Source organism: Otolemur garnettii, unplaced genomic scaffold (assembly GCF_000181295.1).
Source record: "Otolemur garnettii isolate 467f Iridium unplaced genomic scaffold, OtoGar3 scaffold00003, whole genome shotgun sequence".
NCBI lineage: Eukaryota > Metazoa > Chordata > Mammalia > Primates > Galagidae > Otolemur > Otolemur garnettii.
The window spans coordinates 3,836,319-3,855,893 of record NW_003852398.1 but is presented as its reverse complement, the minus strand read 5'-3'; the positions used below and the strand labels follow the sequence as shown (position 1 = coordinate 3,855,893).

The following is a 19,575-nucleotide window of genomic DNA, read 5'->3' as shown; positions in this document are numbered from 1 at the left end:
GCCGTCATTGTTGTTTGGCGGGTCCGGGCTGGGGATTCGAACCCGCCACCTTAGGTGTACGTGGCTGGCGCCCTAGCCCGTTGAGCTATAGGCGCCGAGCCTAAAATAAAATTTCAAATTAGAGCGTCAGTTTAAAAAATAATTTTTCTTTTTCTGAGACAGGCAAGAGTGCTATGGCATCGGCCTTCCTCACAGCAATCTCAGACTCATGGGTTCAAGCAATCCTTCTGCCTCAGTCTCCCAAGTAGCAGGGTTTGAATGGTGCCCGCCACAATCCCAGCTGATTTTTCTATTTTTAATAGAAATGGGTCTCACTCTTGCTTAGGCTGGTCTCGGTCTCCTGAGCTCTAGAGCTTAATGGATTCTCTTGACTTAGCCTCCCAGAGTGCTAGGATTATAGTTGTAAGCCACTGCACCCAGTCCCCAAACAATCTTTTTGCTATGTTGCCCAAGCTGGTGTTGAACTCTTGGCCTCAAGTAATAGTCCCTCTTCTTCCTCCCAAAGCACTGGGATTACGGGTGTGAGCCACTGGGTCTGATGTTTTGCCTTTATAAATGCACGTAATGTTTGGAGTGGCTGGTTGTGAGTCTTCAGAGCCCCCCCTCTTCTTTGGTGCTCCCAGGTATAATGTAAGAGGCTGGGCCTTGGTTCCTGTCCTGCCCCTGCCCTTTGCCCAACTTCTGGTCACCTCTGAGATGCTTAGCATCTGAGCCTGCAGCCTACAGTCAATGGCTCGGCCCACCAGCTTTCTGCTCTATAAAAAGGCCAATTTAGACAGACAACCAAAGCTGCAGACTTAGCTAGACCTCAGTTCTGTTTCCTAAGGTAGGTTTGAGGCAGTCTAGAAAGTTCTTCATAAAGGGACCAGCTTGATTTTGGAATGTCACTGGACCTAGCAGAACTGGGATTGAGAAGTTTGCACTGCATCAAAGACTTGATCACTTTGCTAAACTTGCCTACTCTTATCCCCATTTTGCCAACAGGAATACCCGAGGCAGAAAACCCCAAAAATGACCTGCCCCCAAACCATTAGCCAAGAGTCTGACCTTTTGGCTCTGAATCCTCGGCCGAGCACTTCTGCAGCACGTAATTCCTCCTGCTGCTTTATTTGGTCTCTTTCCTTCTCAGTGAGGGGGAAACACAGCTGTTGGGGCTTTGGGGGAGGATGTCATGCTTGTTAGGACCCCCGCCCCCAGGCAATAGCTCAATGGGATGAACTCCTGACCCTCGGGCCTGCTGCAGGAAGTGTGACGCACTGACTCCGGCTGGATTCTGAGGTCTGTGGGAGAGGCAGACAGGCCGGATTGAAGTCCTGAGCCCAGGAGGTTAAAAATATGTAGGGGAATGGCGACTTGAGCTACGGATGGCCTCGCTCCACTTCTGTTCCCGGAGGAATGGGCTCTGCTGGAATGACGTGTGAGCATCTGTGCACCGGCTGTTGGGATGGTCTGGGTGGGATTTGGTGGCCCTCAGAGGCTGCAGGTGTGGACACTTGGCCTCCAGGTTACCCTTGCATACCTGTAGGCCCCCCTATAGCTTCCCTGCAGGGCCAGGAGATTGTCACAGCTGGGAGTCTTGGCTAGAGCAGATGGTCAGAGGGGGTCACCAGAATCCTTCCTCCTCTGAGAGCCCCAAAGTCTCTTGATGAGCCCTGTGGGAAGGCAGGAGCTTGGTACCTTTGTACATGTGCTGTGGATGGAAAGGGGTTGTTAGACAGCATAGCAGTCCCCAGATCCAGAAACTATTGGTTTGAAGAGCATCCACCGTGGCTCCAGCCTATGCCAAGTGCTGCGCCGTCCTGCTGACTGTTCCTGCCCACTGCCCAACTCCCCTTTTCTTTTGGGCAACTGAATCTCTCTTTTCTTTTGGGGAAATCTCTGTTTTGTGGTTAGAGTGAGGCTGGCCTCCACTTTCTGGCTCTAGGGCTAGCCTGTGACTCAGACTGACCAATTAGAGCACCGTAGCCCACTGACTGCAGGGGTGAGCTCATGTCCTAAGCTATACCAGCGAGGCGTGTATTAGTCAGGACAGGCTAGGTTAAGTTGCAGTAACAAATCAACTGCCTAGTATCTCTTTATAACAAAAATGGTTTTTGTTAAAATGTCCCCTTAAATACTAGAAAAGGGAAGCTCTTTTTTCCTGCCAGGGTTGCAAAGCTAGGGGATCCAAGTCTGGAGAGCCACTCTGCAGGGAGTCTGCCTGGGAATGAAGCTGTCACAGAGGAAGGCGGAGTGGTGCGAGGTGGATTCCCGATGATGTAGCGTTTGAGCACCTGGATCCACCCAGGCCTACTTCCCATTCCCTGAGCCAATATAGTGTTCCCTATTTTTTCCTTTATTTATTCTTCCCTTCTTTTTTTTTCCTCCTTTCCCCCCTCTTTCTTTCCTTTCTTCCTTTTTTTCTTTGACTGGGCTCTGGGCTCTGGCTGGTCTTCGTGCATTCATTGCATCCAGACAGGCAGGGCTAGGACAGGTCCTAGGGACAGTATGCTACCTCTGCCCTCTGCCAAATTGCCTCCTTTGCCCTAAGAACCTCGGTATCTATCCAACATCTCCACCCATGTCCTGAGACATGGGATACAGGGAAAGGAAACAACTAACCTAAGGTCGCTCAGAGGGTCTGCAACTTTATTCTGAAATGTGGTCCTCAGATGGGACTTGGGGGACAAATACTGTTGGAGTAGCACTGAACGACTTTCCCTTCCGGTTTTGAAGGAATAGGAAAGGAAAAGCTTGGAATTCTATATGCCCAGGCTCGTGGCCTTGTCTTGACAAAAGCCCTTTGAGGACCGAAATAACTCTGCAGCTCCCAGCGAGTACCAGCAGCACTTTCTCTTTGTCTGGAAACTGCTGTGCTGGTGTTTGCAGAAGGGGTTCCTCCCTGCTAACTGCGTGCTCTGTCAGCCCTGCAGAAGGCAGACTTCCTAGGAAACAGGGCTCTTGTCCCGCTGGGCCTCCCTGCGGTTTATCTTGTCTTCAAATGAGTCATTGCTTCTCCTGACTTACTGATAGGCCTGATTTGGTCCTGCAGAGAATCCAAAAGCTGCAGGTGGCCACCCAGACCCTTTGGAGGAGAGAAGGCTGGACTGCTCTCTGGATTCCTGAGTCAAGGGCAAGCTCCTCCAGTTACGGTCTGGGGGAAGTAACTTGGCCTCTGAGAGCCTGTTTCCTGATCTGTAAGGCAGGAATAACCATTTCCACCTGACTGGGCGCATTGTGAGGCTACATTTTTTTTTTTTTTTTCATACATGGGTCTAAATGTTGAAAGCTAGGAAAGATTTGGGCATGTGGGGCTGTGTGTAAGGCTGTTGTTTGGAGTGATTTGGCCCCGTGGTGAGGTGTGTGCCTTAATACCTTTATTCCGTGATGTGGGCTGCTCAGTCTTCCTGCTGGGGCCCCTCTCCTGATGCCTGGGCTTGGGGGAAGGCCCATACCTTTAACTATCTATAGATAGTTCCAAACTTTAAATACAAATCGTAGAGATGACCCTCTTCCACAGCTGACTCACGGATGTCCAGAAAAGAGATGTTATTTTCCATCTTCCCTTGTGCCTGGCAATGATCATGGGAATTGATTCTGGTGAGTGAGATTTAGGCAGTACCATGTTTCCCTGAAAATAAGACCTACCCCCAAAATAAGCCCTAGCAGGATTTCTATGCGTTTGTTAAATATAAGCCCTATCCTGATAATAAGACCTAGTGAGTAATAAAATGTCTATTTTATTTTGATCTGTTGACTTCTTCCTACAAAACATTAGGATTTAGCTCTCTTTGCTCATCCCAGCCCTTTGCTACACACAAATATCGCCCTTCTGCTCATCCCACCAACACTGATGTCTGGTTGAATGCATATGTAGTACATGCATTTCAGTGCTGAGCGGTAAGGAAGACTGGAATACCTTTTATCTGCCACAGCTCCTTTCTCCCGGCAGTTCACACTTGCGCGGGTGCGCGTGTGGTAACCGTGGTTGCAGGCATCCTTTTGCGCACGTGCGAACAGCTAGGGGAAAGGAGTTCACGCATCACTAGCGCCAGCCCCACCAGCAAGGTCGGCTCCCCCTGTCAGGTTCCAGAAGAAGATGACTTAACTGTATTTGAATAAATGTAGATTGTTGTCTTATACTTAATAAAAATAAGACATCCCTGAAAATAAGCCCTAGTGTGTCTTCTTGAGAAAAAATAAATATAAGACAGTGTCTTATTTTGGAGGAAACACGGTAATAGCTTTGGGGGAAACATCATAAAAAGATAGCTAGTAGGCACCCTTTTTCATCTTCGTCCGTACTTTCATCTTTTATTCTCTGGCTAGAATGTGGTTTTGATGGCTGGAGCTGGGGCAGCCCTATCGATCCATAAGGTGATCTTGGAAATAGAGGCCAGGCATGGTGTAGCAGCGAGAAAAAGGAGCCTGAGTCTTTGTGCGGCAGCTCTGAGTTGCCTACCTCTAGACCAGTGGTTCTCAACCTTCCTAATGCTGCGATGTATTTTCATTGTTACAAAGGGGTCATGACACACAGGTTGAGAACTGCTGCTCTATACTTTTACTTGAGACAGAAACACATTCCTGTTTTAATTAAGTGATGTTTAGAGTTTGAGTTTCTTTTTGCTAAAACTAGTTCAAGCAGATCCAAATTACAAGTAGACTTACCTTGCCCTGTGCTGTCTCATCACTAAATCTACCATTTTCAGAGATAACCACTTGCTGCCTGTTAGCTGTTTCTTCTAGTATTTAGAAGTCCAGATGTCCAAACAACATATGTAGCTCTGCTGTTATGTCTTATGTCTATTTTATTTTTGATCTGTTGACTTTTTCCTACAAAACATTAGGATTTAGCTCTCTTTGCTCATCCTAGCCCTTTGCTACACACAAATATTGTCCTCCTGCTCACCCCACCGACACTGAGGTCTGGTTGAATGCATATATAGGATATTTATCCTTTATTACAACTGTGTAAGTATTGTTCACATCCAAGCCAAATCTCTACTGCAGGGAGTATTTTAAGTTGACATTTGCTTTTTGAATGTAATTCCTTTTTTTTATGGAATTAATAATGCATCTTTTGGGGGTTTGTCTGGTTTTCTTTTCTTTTATTAATTTATGGAAGAACAAATTACATATAGTGAAATGTACAAAACTTAAGTGCACAGCTTAATGACTTTTACCCATGATATACCTATGACTCCACTGCCAAGGCCAAATACAGAATGTTTCTGTTATCCCAGAAGGTTCTCTAGTATCAGTGCTCAGTTAATGCCTTCCTGTCCTTGGCGCCCCAGAGATAACCACTATTTATGCTTCTGTTCTGGTAGATTAGTTTTCCTGTGTTTGAACCTTATATGAATAGGCTCCTGCCACATGTTCTTTTCTGTCTGACGTTTTACGCTAATGATGCTTTGAGATTCACCCATGTTGTTGTGTGAATCAGTTGCTCAATCCTCTTCATTGCTGAGAACGTGATCCTCTTCGTCCCTTGGATGGAAATACCACACCCTGTTCATCCATTTCCTATTTGATGGACATTTCAGCTGGTTCCCGTTTAGGGCTATTATGTATAAAGCTACTCTGAATAGTCTTGTACCAGTATCTTTGTAAATTCTTTGAACCCATTTCTCTGGATGTAGTTCTAGGAGTGGGATTGCGGGGCCATCAAATGGGAGTATGTTTATTTATAAGAAACTGCCAAAGAGTTTTCCAAAGTGGTTGTACCATTTCTGCCCCCCCCCCCCAAGGCAGCTCTCTTGTTCTAGTCCCTTCACTGACTCACTCACACTTGGGATCGTCTGCCTTTCTCCATTTGATCTCTTCTGCTGGGTATGTAGTGATTTTCACAGGTCTTTGCATTTTCCTGGTGGCTAATGATATCAAGGACCTCTTTATGTGCTTACCGGCTGTTTGGATATCTTCTTTTGGGAAATGCCCACTCAAGTCTTTGGCTTTAGCTTTCTATAACTAATTTATTCGTAACTGACTTATCCCCAAACCGTCTGACAAGACCATGAAATGATCACATGCGGGGCCCTCTGTCGCCGGTTCTGATGGGGTTGGCTGCCGTCCCAAACACTGCCTGCCTGCCCCTCTTGGTCTCTCCTGGTCTAGATCTGCTTCCTAGATCTGATTTTATCTTTGTCAGTTTGCTCCCTCACTTTCGTGGGGCATGGCTCCAGGAGCTTCCTGCAAAAGGATATTTGAGAAGGAAATTTTTTGAGACTTTGAGTGTTTGAAATCTATCTTGATGATACCCCACTTAACTAGTGATCTGCCTGGGTTTAGACTTACTTTCCCTCAGAAAACCTGAGCATTGCTCCTTTGTCTTCTTGGCTTCCAAAGTTGCTCTTGGGAAGTCTGATGCCATACTTATTCTTGATCTTTTTTTTTTTTTTTTTTTGAGACAGAGTCTTACTATGTTGTCCTTGGTATAGTACTGTAGCATCACAGCTCACAGCAACCTCCAACCTTTGTGCTTAAGCAATTCTTTTGCCTCAGCCTCCCAAGTAGCTGGGACTACAGGCACCTGCCACTACACCTGTAATATTTTATTTTTGGTTGTAGTTGTCATTGTTGTTTGGCATGCCCAGACTGGGTTTGAACCTGTCAGCTCTGGTATATGTGGCTGGTGCTCTAACCGTTGAGCTACAGGCACTGAGCTTTGATCTTTTTTATATGACTTTGTTTACCCTCATTGAAAGCTTTTGTTTCCTCTTCCCTTTTATCTGCAAGAGTTTCAAAATTTCACAAGAATGTGTCTTGCTGGGGGAATTTTTCATTGACTGCCTTGGGTCCTTTTTAGGCTCTTTTAATCTGGAACCTCTTATTTTTCATTTCTGTACTGTTTCTTAGATAATTTTTTCCCTACTATTTTCTCTGTTCCTTCATTTTGGAACTCTTGCTACTTGGATGTTAAGTTTCCTAGATCAATGCTCTGTCTCAGTTTTTCCTTCCTTAGTCTATCTCTTTTTGATAGATTTCTCTCAAATCTATCATCCATTCATTTTTTTCTCTTATTTTAATTAATTAATTTATTTATTTATTTTTGAGACAGAGTCTCACCATGTCACCCTGGACACAGTGCCATGGCATTACAGCTTACAGCAAACTTCAACTCTTGGGCTTACGTGATTCTCTTGCCTCAGTCTCTGAAGTAGCTGGGGCTACAGGCTATATTTTTGTTGTAATTCTCATTATTGTTTGGCAGGCCAGGGCTGGGTTTGAACCTGCCAGCTCTTATTTGGTTTTCTAAATTTATATTATCTTATTTATATTATCCTAAGACATGGAATGACCACTAATGGCTTGGATGCATTCATGGATGTAAATGGGAGGCCTACAGGAGGCAGGCTGGACAAGTATCAGAGTGAGATGGGTAGGGAGTAAGACAATAGGGAGTGGTGGGGACTGTGGCAAACTGAAATGTGGGCTCAGTGTTGGTTGGTGTTTTAATTCTTGAAGAGAAGCTAGAGATCTGATTTTTGTGGCTTGTATAATACATGTTGGCAACTAATTTGGCACTTACAAAAATCAACATGTGAATCAAAGAAAACATACAATGGCACTATTTGGCCAATGATCCACCATTGTGTAACCTTCTCCTATGGGTCCTAGACTTGCAAGTCACCATGCCTTTGTTTTCTTATTTGTTCCTCACAACAACCCTGTGAAGCCTCTGGCCAAAGGGCTGGTCCTGGGTAGACCCAGTCTCTAGAACTAAGCATTGCACTCTGTTAAAACATTTTTTTTCCAAAAAACTATTGGGTTTTAGGTTGCCATGGTTGTGTGCCGCACAGATTTCCCTGCTGTGAAGAATGAAGTTTGCTCACAGCTTCCAGCTGCCCCACCTTCAGGCCCCTCGCAGAGCCACACTATTTCCAGGCTGCTCCCTTCAGTGACCGAGTCTGCAGGGGTGCCAGGCTGGGGCTGAGCCCACAGGGCACAGGCCTCCTGTGATGGGCAGACTTTGCTGCAGGCTCCTGGCTGGGCTTTTTCACAGCAGACCTGCAGCTCCATGAGCCCCCCTTCCGAGCTGTTGTCCCTCCTCAAGTGTCAGGTTGCAAGTGGCAGAGGCTCCGGCCACCTACTCCTGTGCTGCACATGATCCTTCACAGCACTCCCCCAACAAATTTCTTGCACTTTGGGTTCTGTCTTTGCTTTCCAGAGGACCCGAACAATGCAGCTCTGGAGGCCCAGGCGTAGAAACATACGCATGGAGGCTGCTTCCATCTCTGCCTAACAGTGTCTGCCTAGGTAAGCAGTGGGTGGAAAAGGAATTTCAGGACATTCAAGGTTGGCAGGGAAGAGCTAGCTGCCCCCAGGGCCTTCTGCATAGTTACAGCCATTAGGAGGCCAGGGACCTCCCTACCAGCACCTGAAGCAGTCCCAGGAATGGCTTCCCTGTGTGGAGGTGCTGAAATGACCTGGCCACTGCAGGGCCAGAAACTCTCTGCTGGTTGTCGATTTCCAGTTAGGGTGCATTTTCCCAAGGGCTGTAGAGGGGGCAGGGCTCCCACCCTGGCCCTGCCTTAGGACACTTGGGACTCAGGGTTTCATCAACTGATCCCCTCCCTCATGTCCTCCTTTGCTTTGTGTCATTGTGCTCCCATCCATGCAGCCCCCTAGAAATGTGGGATTCCATGCCAGGGAGGAGGTGAGAGCCTTGCATGAACATACTGAATGACCCTGGAGAAGGGAGGTGCTGAGCTGTTCAGGCAGTGGTTTCTCTTCTCATATCTCTGCTCATTATCACGCTTGCTCTCCATTGAATATTTCAAAACCAAACTTTTGCAATCAGGGTCAGCTGACTTTGGCTGTTGGAAGAGGATGGAGCTGTGTTAACTTTTGGGGAGGGATCCTCCCTCTGTCTCCCTCTTCTCACTGTCCCCAGATGTTCTGTGCATTGGGCCAGAGCAATGGGACCCCTCTTCCCATCTTTGACCTACGAAGTGAATGTGAGCCCAAGGGTCACCCTTCTCCATAACTCATTTGTTGCAGAACTCAGCTGCATTTTCCAAGTTGAAAGTGCAGAGAAGCATTTGTGGCCAGGTGGCTTTTGGCCTTTCTCCTGCAGAGGTGGCCTCTGGCCCTATAGGGACCTGGGTGGGGAGGCTTCCGAGAGTGGTGGGCCTGGCAAGCCCTGAAGACTGTCTTCATTTTCATGGTGTTATTCTTGGCATTACCCTAACAAGCTCTCTAGCTTTTTGAAAATTTGCCCCACTTACTCAGAGAAGGCATTTGGACCCCGTCCTGGGGCTCCATTTCGTTCCTTTGTGCCTTTCATCGTTTTGCTTTTTAAAAATACATTTCTCTTCATTTCAGCTGAGTCATTTTCCTCCTCCTCCTCCTTCTCTTCTTGACACTCCCGGGAGCCAGAAGGAGCCCTGTCCCAAATCCTTGGCTCCTCCAGGCCAGATCTTTTCCAAATGTCAAACTCTTAGGAACCTTGGCACGGAGCAGAGTGGGCTCTGGCCCCAAATCTCCTTCCTCCCTTGTCTTTGTCAGTCTCTGCTTTCTTTTCTCATTGAAGAGGCTTATTAATTAGCTTTTTCTGTGGGGACTTCGCTTTGAGGTTTTCAGAGAGAGCCCTGGAAGGAAGGGCCCTCTGCTCTTGAGCTGGGGCCCACTGCTGCCTGACTAAGTTTGCTACTCAGCCTCGGGAGGGCTGCTGCATCACAGGGCTACTTAAAGTCCCCTCGTCTGTCCTAGGGAGGAGGCTGGGATGCACTGAAGGTCCCCACTTAGATAGCCTCAGATCCCTCTTGCAAACTTCAAGTGAATTCCCACCCTGCAGATAAGGATCGAGAGCCATCCTCTTAAAAACAGCGTACCTGCCTCACCAGGACAGAATGGACACCATGGGGCAGCTCCTCCTCCCATCTGTGCTGTTGGCTTCAGGCTGCAGCCTTCCCAAACGGCCAGGAGAAATAATCACTGATACTCACATGGCATCTCACAGTCTTCAAAGCATTTCCTATGCATTATGACTTTTCATATAGTTTAAGTAATTTGTCCTCACCTCTCCCCCACACACCATGAGGGAAGCAGGGTAGCTGTTAGTTTCCCTATTTTGTAGCTGAGGAAACAGGCTTAGAAAGCTTAACTGATTTGCCAAGTTCCCGGAGCCAGTCTTGATTTGCTTTTTTAATTATTGTTTATATTTCTGTCTTATTTCCAAAGAGATTTACATGGCACAAGAGGAGTAGGTGGCTGGATTGGTACCCCATTTATATCCGACTTCATTGTGACATCCTCTCACCGATTCTGTGATATGACGGCCCCTCTTATGAGGACACAAGGATATATTTGCTTTAGAAGTTAAAGTGAATGAAAACTTCTCTGATTTGACAGGCTGGAACCCTTTTAGACAAGAGGTTTCTTCCATTCCCTTCATTCACTCACATCATACGATGACAGAGCTGCCGGGGATAGAGATGACTGTGTGCCAAAGGGACAGAGTCCCTGCCCTCATGGAGTTTAGGTCCTGTGGCTGTTACAGTGTCAAGAGTGAAAACAAAACCCTTGCTGTGATTTGAAGAATATGGTGTGAAATTTTCCGAGACGTTTCAGAAGCAGCTGGTCACTGTGGAAGGAGGGAAACTACCCTGAGATGGCCGTGCTCCAGAGGCCCAGAGGGACGAGGTGGCACATGGGGGAGCAGAGGAGTGTGGGCAGAGTGGGGAGCGCCCTGGTGCCATCTCGAAGAGGCCATCATGAAGTGACTCCTCCAGTCCTGGTTGCCCCAGCTAACGCTGTATGGACAGCCTAACCACCCAGAGGAGCCCTTTCCAAATTTCTGACCCACAAAATTATGAGCAAAATAAAATAGTTGTTTTATGTCTACTAAGCTCTGGAGAAAAGAATTCTAGGGACTGATCTTTCTTCCTGGACAAAGCCCTCTTTGGAGCCCTTGGTTCTTTGCAGAGTATTACTCATAACTCAGCAGGTAGGCAGGTGGTCCCCATCCTCTTCAAATGCCCCTTCTTTTTACGTGGGCATCGTCCGCTCCTTAACTTTACGAGCCATACAAATTCCTCAAAACTATTGAATAGCAAATGGAAGCTGCTGATTCCCTCCGGACCTTGTGAATGCTTGCCCTGCCTCTGAGAATTCCTTCCAGGAGCTTTTCTTGATTCTCCCAAGTTTTAGCAGCTTTCCCATGCGAGGCCTGATGCTCAACAGTGGCTGGGTGGCTGCAGACCCCTAAGATGCCGTGAGATTTGGGTTTTGACAAATGGCCACACTCATCTTGGTGGACTTTTGTTTCATGAATAAGTTTAAGTTGGCTTTGTGACTTTTTTCCTGTTCTCTTTGGGAAGTGACTTTTTTGTTGCTGTTGTTCTTTATGGGAATTGATAAAACCCGAACTGCTTATGCAAGCAGCAACCAAGGACTCCTAGTCCAGGGCTTCTATTGCTCTTTTCTTCTCTTCTCCACCCACAAAAAATTATTCACATAAAAAACTGTTCTCTGGCCAGAGCTTGGCCCCTTCTCAGCAGGGGGCTTTCTTTTTTGTTGATGTTAGAACAAATTTGGATTTCTGTCTCCAGATTTTGGGGTGCATAGCTCCAGCTTCCTTTGGAAATTTTGTTTAAACACCAGCATATTTGGAAGCCCTTTTGCCCTCTTCCTCCCAAGACCTAATAATTACAGAGCTGTTGAATTGGAGCAGCAACCCTGAGGGCCAGGGGGAGGCAGCTGCATTTCTGAACTCAGTTGGGTGTATTTAACCCATGTTTTCACACCTCTAGAGCTTGCTAGCCTTGTGACTGTCACTAGGCATAATAGGATGTCTTTGAGCCTCAGTTTCTTGATCTGTAAAATGGGGTTTAGTAACAATATCTTGTAAAGCGCTAGGCAAAGCACAAGGCACATAATGGATTCCCAAGAATCTGTAACTGTCACGATGAGGATGATGACAGCAGGGAAGACTTCTGACAGGGCTGGTGATGGCAAGGAGTTTAGTGAACAAAGCTCTAACTGTGTCTTCACAAAAGCCAGGAGCTTCCAAAATTCTTTTCTCAGTGGTACCTGCCATGAAAAGAACCTTTGAAAAAATTACCCACTTGCAAAGAAGAGTGATGCAGCCCCGGGGTTCTCCTGCTTTCCCTTCTCTGAACCACAATTTGACTCTGCAGAGAGCAAAGGTGAGAACATCAATTTTCCTTTCCATTCTGAAGCAGACTCCTCGGAGGCCTGAGGCTATAAATATAAGTGTATAATTATTCTTTCTCTAGGCCTTCTGTAAGAGGGGAGTAATCCTGATTGGTTTAAATTAAAAATAAACTCCTAGAAGCAGAGATTCTAGGCCTGCAGTGAAGAAAGGCATATGGGTTTAGGAGTCCTGATCTGGGTGGGAGTTCAGCCTCCACTCACTCTCCACAAGTTTGTACCTCGGTCTCTTGGTCTGTAAAATGGGAATAATATCTACTAATTGGGGGACATGGTGAGGCTGAGATAGTGCACACAAAATGCCTATCATGATGCCTGGCACATAATAGGTATGCCAAAATGATGTAAATTGAGTAGACAAGAATCTCCAGCTCCATTTTGCTGTCCCGAGGAAGAACTGGGGAGGAGGCAGTGAACTCCACTGTGTGGGCCAGGCCACCAAGCTGAAAAGCTGGTAATGTCTGCTGCAGGCTCAGTCTGAGAAAAGGGGTGGCCAGATCACAGGAGGGACTCAAAGATTAGACCAGAGTGAGCCGTGAGGACCTCCTGATGGAGTGTGGAGTGTGGTGGTTCTAACCCTACTGTATGAAATTCATTCTCCTCTCTATCTGGGTGACTCAGGCAGGGTCTTGGGCAGAGTCTGCTGATGGAGGAGAAGGCCAGAGTGGTCTTATCTATCCAGTTGTTTTTTCTGGAGGCTGAACATCCTGCAGAAGCATAGGAGTCTCCGGATTTAAAAGCCCTCTTACTCACAGCTATGCCCCTGTGCCCTGGATGTCAAAAGCCCTCTCAGACAAAGACGCTACTCAAGTGGAAGCCATTTATTAAAAACCTTTATTAATGCTTGAAGAAAAATAATGCATTGTGACAATGCACAGGTCCTGCTGCCTAAATCCTTAACAGAAACAGATATTATGACTTAGTAAGCTCGTGTGGTGCCAATTCTGAGATCAGACAGGGCTGTTCTTCCTTAGGAAATGGCCACTGTAAGCATTGTTTGTCCATGTTGTTTTAGCCAAGCCTTTGACTGGGTTTGAGTTTGAATCTCTCCCTTTGTGTATATGTGTGTCAAAGCATGACTGCAGTTCTGAGCTGGTGTTTTCTATTTATTTAGTTTTAGGTGTCAGCATTTGACTGTACTCACTCATCTTATTTCAGAACAACGGGGCTACTTACTGATACAAAGGAGAGGTGTTCAGATCATCTTGTTAACATGCAAAGCTGAAAATAAACATCATATCTTTATTTGGAGATCCACATCCTTCCTCAAAGGAAGGCTTGTGAGTAAATCTGTATGAAGTATGAAACCCAAGCAAAGGGTCTATTTTTAATGACTGCTTTGCTTACATTTTAGATTGTGCAAATGCCTTGATTGTTGCTAATAGGAATTTGGACTTTCCTTAGTTTTGAGCAGAAGAGCCTAAGAAATAAATACTCTTGTATGGTTCCAGGAACATTAGGAACCAGAATGAAATATATCTACCTGACTTCTGAGAAAAAAACAAAAAAACAACAACAACAAGAAGAAAACAGTGGCATGAAAGATATGCAACAGAGATCAGAAAATGAGTTCCAATGAACATAGTGAGTGATTTTATGCCTTCGGGGAAAACACAAGAGATAATAAATACAGATGACAAATATTTATTAATACAATAGAACCAACAAATGGGACATCAGTAGGCGAACACAGAAAACATTTACACGGAGGAAAATACCAAAGTGATGCCTTTCACACATGCAGTCCAGGAGCTGGAGAACAAATGAACTGCTGACTCAGCCATGAGGAGAATGTTATTGCTTTAGCTTTTGAGTGATGTGAGTAAAACAGTCAAGGCGCTGCAGTGGCCCACGGCGGGAGATGGCCGGTTTACACTCGGTTCCCATGGCAGAGCCTGACATGCAGGTCCTCCTCCCCCTGAGGGCAGAGCTGGATTAAGAGCACAGACTCCTCTGCTCTCCACAGCCCCAGATCTTGCTGGGTGTGTCTCCTGCCATGTTCCCTCCACGAAAATGATTTTTTTCCCCTAACATGAAAGATTTGGGTTGGATTTGGGGCATAGAAATACTAGCTATGTTTTGGGTAAGCTATTCCCTAGAACAAATCATTTTAGAGCAGTTACATTTAGCTTCTTGGTCTCTAGCCGGTTAAATAAAATCTTACTGGAGCAGAGCCAAGTCCTTTTGAGTTTGGGGTGTCTATGGCGGCTTGTGTGCCACAATGGCAGAGTTGAGTAGTTTGGACCAAGCCCTCACGGTCTGCCAAACTGAAAAGTACTGCATTTACTGTCTGGTCCTTTACAGAACGCGTGTGCCGACCCTTGCTCCAGAAGGGCCTGGCTAAGAACAGGCATCGCTCCTCATAATACCAGCTCCTATTCGAGTACTGGCTTCCAGAAAGGATAAGCTTTTATTTGATAGCCTATTAGGAAAAAAAAAAAAAAAAAGGTCTTATCTGTGAGATGTTTTAAATAACCACAAGAAATCCACTGCAGAGATTTTCCATGGTAATCCTGTCCCTCCCTTCCTTGTATTTTCAGCTCTGTCTCTTCTGCCTTTCTTTTGTCCATTTCTGACTCCTCGTTGCTAAATTTCCAATTAGGATCTGGAAAATCCTGTCCCTTAGAGATTTGCAGCCGTCTCCTCCATTTATGCAAAAGGTCAGCATTGCTGAATGGGAATCACTAAGTAGTCTCCATTCTCTTCTCCGCGTTCCCAGGCTCTAGCTTGGAGAAGCCAGGTTTCCTAGTGGGCCTCATAGAATCACCGGTATGGTGCATTATCGATCTTGGCTGAGGGTCAAGGTATACAAAATTCTAAGGGAAATCTGTCAAATGTGCTCGTGTGTGCCTTTTCCTCTGGGAGGAAGGTTTGCCCCAGAATGGTACGGGCCCATGTCAGGAGGTCAGATGTATAGCCACATTGGTATTTGATTCATTTTTCAATAGGACTTAAAAAAAATCATACTCAAAGGATGGGCTGGGTTTTTCCCCCCCCTTTGGAGGAGTTGGTTTTAATGACCCGGTTGCTTTGTTTGAAAACCTTTTATTTAGATGACAGATATGTGGATGTAACTGGATAAATAAAAAAGTGAAATCGAGATTTGAAGCAGTGGTTAAAATATAAACTCATAGGGGCCACTTCCTTGGTCAGTGTCCCCAAGACAGAACAATGGCTCAGAAGTTACATAGAGAACTACACTCTTCCCTCCACCCCCTCCTCCCCCAAGCAGCTCTGAACCGAAAGGTCTCATGCAAGAAACTGAATTTCGGTTTGGCACCAAGCAGCCCTCGACCCCCGTCTCTTCTCCACCTTCCTCCTGCATTCCCAGCAATATTTTTATATTCACTCCTGCCCCGGAGCCCAGACGCCCCAATCCCCACAGAGACAGCGCCAGAAGCTCCAGGGTGGGGCCCAGCACCCATCGTGCGGCCCAGTCTGGGTGGGCCTGCTCCACCCTGCCCCCTCCCCGATCTACCTCCCCCACAACAGAGCAGCTGACACCCACTGGCTCCACGGATGGAAAGAAGACAAGTCCTGAGGAGGACTCGGGCATGCTCGCGTGAGTGCGTGTGAGAGCAGAATCCACCAGGCACCACTGAGACCTCTGCTCCAGAGTCTCCATCTCACCTGCTCATTCCGCTAACATACACCTTCATGAAGTCCACAAGCCCCACAAAATCCTGCGTGTGACATCCCCCCTCTTTAATGGTAAATGTTTTGGAATGTCCATAGATAAGAAAATGGACGGCGTGGAGGAAAGATTTTGTGGCCAGGCCTCTCATTTCACCTCCGGATATCAGAATACTCGGACTGTTCATCCTCCCACTCGCTGCTTCCAGAAGGTCCCTGGGCCCCGAGGCCCCCAGCTCTGTCCCGGGCATGGGCATTTGGGTGGCTTTTGCTACCTCGCTCGCCCTTGGCATCTCGACCAGCCTCCCTACTGCTGGGCTCTGGGAGGTGATGGCCTGTGTCCCCATGGTGGGCCCTGGGGAGCCTGGCTCTGTCTACATGGAGCTGGCGCGCAGGTGGCACCGTGGGGGGCCTCTGCATGGCCGAAGTGCAGAAGCTCAGGATGGAGCACAGGCTTCCCCAGTTCTGCTCACACTGAGCCTGAACGCTGTGGGTGATGGCCTCCTTCACCTCCTCCCCACAGGTCAGCAGCAAGTTCACGAGGTCCACGTAGGGTCTAGAGAGTGAAAGCAAAGAGACAGAGATGCCGAGAATGGAACAAGTCCCGATGGGCCGCCGAGGGCAGCAGGGATGATGCTAGGAAAGAGAGGCCCAGCCAGTGCTGGGCTGGGGATTGGTTTGATGAGAGATCTTTCTGGAATTGCTCTCTGGAATTTACTTCTATTCCACAGAGTACTGGCCCCCACCAACAGTTACTGGGCTGTCAGTGTGTACCAGGCTCCATGCTGGGCGCTGGGGAGAGTTAGAGGCCTAGGGAGGCTGCCCCTGTCACAGTGGTTACAGAGAGGGAGTCCATCCCAGGAAAAAGTGCCCGTGAAAAGTCACAGGTGCCTAGGGTAAGAGCCTATGGGTGGGACATTAAAAGGAAGAACCTCTGGGAAGTCAAGAATCCCAGGTAGGGCTTCTGTCTGAACAATGAAAGGAGGGCAGGAGAGGGCACCTGCAGGCTGCCCTGGCTGTGGGAGATGGATCTTGGGGCCAGTGGAATGAGTAATTCTTAGGCGAATGGTGCAGGGCCTTAAATCCCAACCTAAGGAGTCTTTTTGGTAGGGAAGGAGCATCTGTGGATGTTTAGGGCCTGGGCAAAGGCTCCTGGATGCCCTGAGGGAACCTGCCACACCACATGCCCTTCTTCTAGTTGCTTCCTCCAAGCGACACTCCCAAGAGGCCATTTTTCTCATGTCTGTGTTTGCCACTGGTTTAAGCTTGTGATGAAGAAGAGTGTATTTAGAAGTTACTGGATGTACTTCCTGTGTCTGGAGGAGTCTGGACTAGGTGAGGAGGGGGAGGAGGGTAGGAGGACCCCGCCTCCCTGGACGTCATTTCCTGAGAGGCGGTTCCCTGTCTTGGTAGTAGGCGCTGGGGGTGGGGTGGGAGTGGCTATCTGAGCATCTTTGTCCTTTTGGTCTGGGCTTCCCCAGAATTGGGGGTGAAGCCAGCTCTCTGGAGACAAACAGGCTCAGTTTTGGAGGCAGAATCCTTCTGGCTGGCTTGGGTTGTTGGTTAGGAAAACCGCTGGAGGAGTTTACTCCACAGTGTGGATGGGGAGTAAACCAGAGCCTGCATTTTATATTTATGGGCCTATCCGGGAAGGGGTGCCCCCGGCAGTGGGTTCTCCTGGCCCTCTCCTTGAGCCCTTTAGCTTTTAAAAATCCACAGGGGTCACAGACTATTTCCTGTGGCTAAGTAACCAGCATTCCTGCTTAGCAGAGTTTCTGGATATATCTGATCATGGGCATCACAGCTCTGGGTCATTGCCTCTATCACGGAAATCACTCTGGAATGCGAGATCATCAATAACAAGGAGCAGACCCATTTCTCCTCTGTAAGGGGAGGCTGCCTTATAGCCCACGGATCTTTTCCTTGCAAGTTGGCCGCTGTTGCTATGCAGAAAGAGCAGACTGTGTATTAAGATGGATTTGTGAAGTAGTTGACTGCCATTTTTACGAATTAGTCCTCCAGTTGTAACTGGGTGAACTGTCCTCACTTTGTGGATGTAGAAACTGAAAGTAGAGGAGGGAAGGTGGCTTTTGGAAGCTTTGGGGCCAGGAGGGCTTCAGCATTGGGCTGAGAGCAGGGAGGAGGACTGTTCTGGCTGATAGAGACCTAGCTGCTTTGTAAGGGCCTCCTCCACGACTCTGGAGTCTGACAGTCTGTGCAGCTGATGGGCAAAGTGCTCAAGCCCTCTAAGGCACACCCCTCGGCCCAATAAGTCTGTCTCCTTGGGCTACCCTGAGGGTCATGCCTGCGGCAACACAAGGGAACTGCTCCACGAATAGTTAGTGGAGTTAGTTTCCTTCCATCTCTTGAAAACTAGGAACTGACTCAGGAAGCTCAAGTTCACTGAGTATACCTGCTATACCAGTGACAGCTGGATTTTAGCACCTGACTGTACCTGCCACCCCTCTGGGGCTAGGTGAGCACATTTCAGAGCTGTCTTTTCAGGATACTAACTGGGTGTTCTTCAAGCTTCTTTCCCTAGAGTAAGGGGAGGGCTCTCTTGAGAATATACAGACTGCCTCTCCTGTGCCTCCTTTGCTGGAGCCTTCTAACTGTTGGTGCCCTCAACCCCAAGGCCCTTCCAGGTCCAAGGAGGCTGGACAAGCCCATACTCTCCTCTGCCCTTGGCCCTGTCTTCCAAGGAGGAAGCTGTGAACCGTGGGGAGGGGTGTGTCTGCTGAACTAAGTTAATCTAAGCCGTGTTCGGAGCTGGCAGTGTGCCTTCTCAGGCTGCAAGCTGAGCCCGTGTCTAATGACAAAGCCCAGCTCGCTCAACTGGGTGTCAGCAAGGCTAAAGGATTTGAAAAAATACTTGGAGGGGGATGTGTTTAGAGGTTGCCAGCACCCAGTGACAGGGTGTTCGGAGGCCAAGGCAGGCTGGCTGCAGCTAGGGAGAGGCAGGCAATTGTGGGGGGGCGGTGAGGGGAGCAGAAGGGAATAAACAGAGATCTTGAAAAGAGCTGTTTTAACTGGGTGTGAGTGTTTAGGGCCAGGTGGGGATTGGGTTGAAAAATGGGGGTGGTGTAGATTCTGGGGGGACTGTGATTTCCTTTTCTCTGAAGTGAAAAGCAAATTAAGTTCTTATTTTTTTGTTTGTGACCAATGCTACACATTCTGAAATGGCTCTCTTGACATTTAGGGACTGAGAAGATCATTTAATCCATTAAAATGGTTGAAAAAATAAACACCCCCCAAACTCAGGCAATTCAGCTTGAAGTATACAAGTTGAGACATTATCTAGTTGTGGTTTCAGAAGGGAGGGTGAGGGGAGTTTTCAAGGAGGTGGAGTTAGCAGAGACCCACTGCCTAGAGGTGCTAGCCTAGTGGGAAGGAGGAGGACCTGCCTGTGAGCGTCCTTAAAAGAGGCTCATGCTTCTCATTGGGGTGGGCCACCTGCGCTTACAGAACAGGCTGGGGTCGGGGCTGCAGGCTCATCTACTGGTGTTGAGAAGAGAAGCCCTTTGGAAATAAGGGTCCTTTGACTCCAAGGGCCATGTCCCTAAGGAGACATTAGAAAACAATAGTGCTTTATCTACATCTTATATTTAAGGCAGGGGGAGGAGGAAAACTTGAAAACCTTGAGTTTTCCCAAAGAAGACTTCTCCAAAAACAGTGTTTTCATGCTCCAGGCAGGTATTACAGACTTACACAGTAATGCCCCATCACCCATTCTTTTTTTTTTTTTTTTTTTGAGACAGAGCCTCAAGCTATCTTCCTGGGTAGAGT

The 19,575-nt window shown here is 47.5% G+C and overlaps 1 protein-coding gene across 1 annotated transcript in view; it reads right to left on the bottom strand.

Annotated features, from left to right (window-relative positions):
• Positions 1-15,185: 15,185 nt before the first annotated feature.
• STC2 (stanniocalcin 2) overlaps positions 15,186-19,575 on the bottom strand; it is a 12,957-nt gene continuing 8,567 nt past the window's right edge. Inside the window, exon 4 of the mRNA XM_003781933.2 lies at positions 15,186-16,345. Within this exon, the coding sequence (XP_003781981.1) occupies positions 15,943-16,345 (403 nt within the window). The 3' untranslated portion in view covers positions 15,186-15,942. The remainder of the gene's footprint in view (positions 16,346-19,575) is intronic.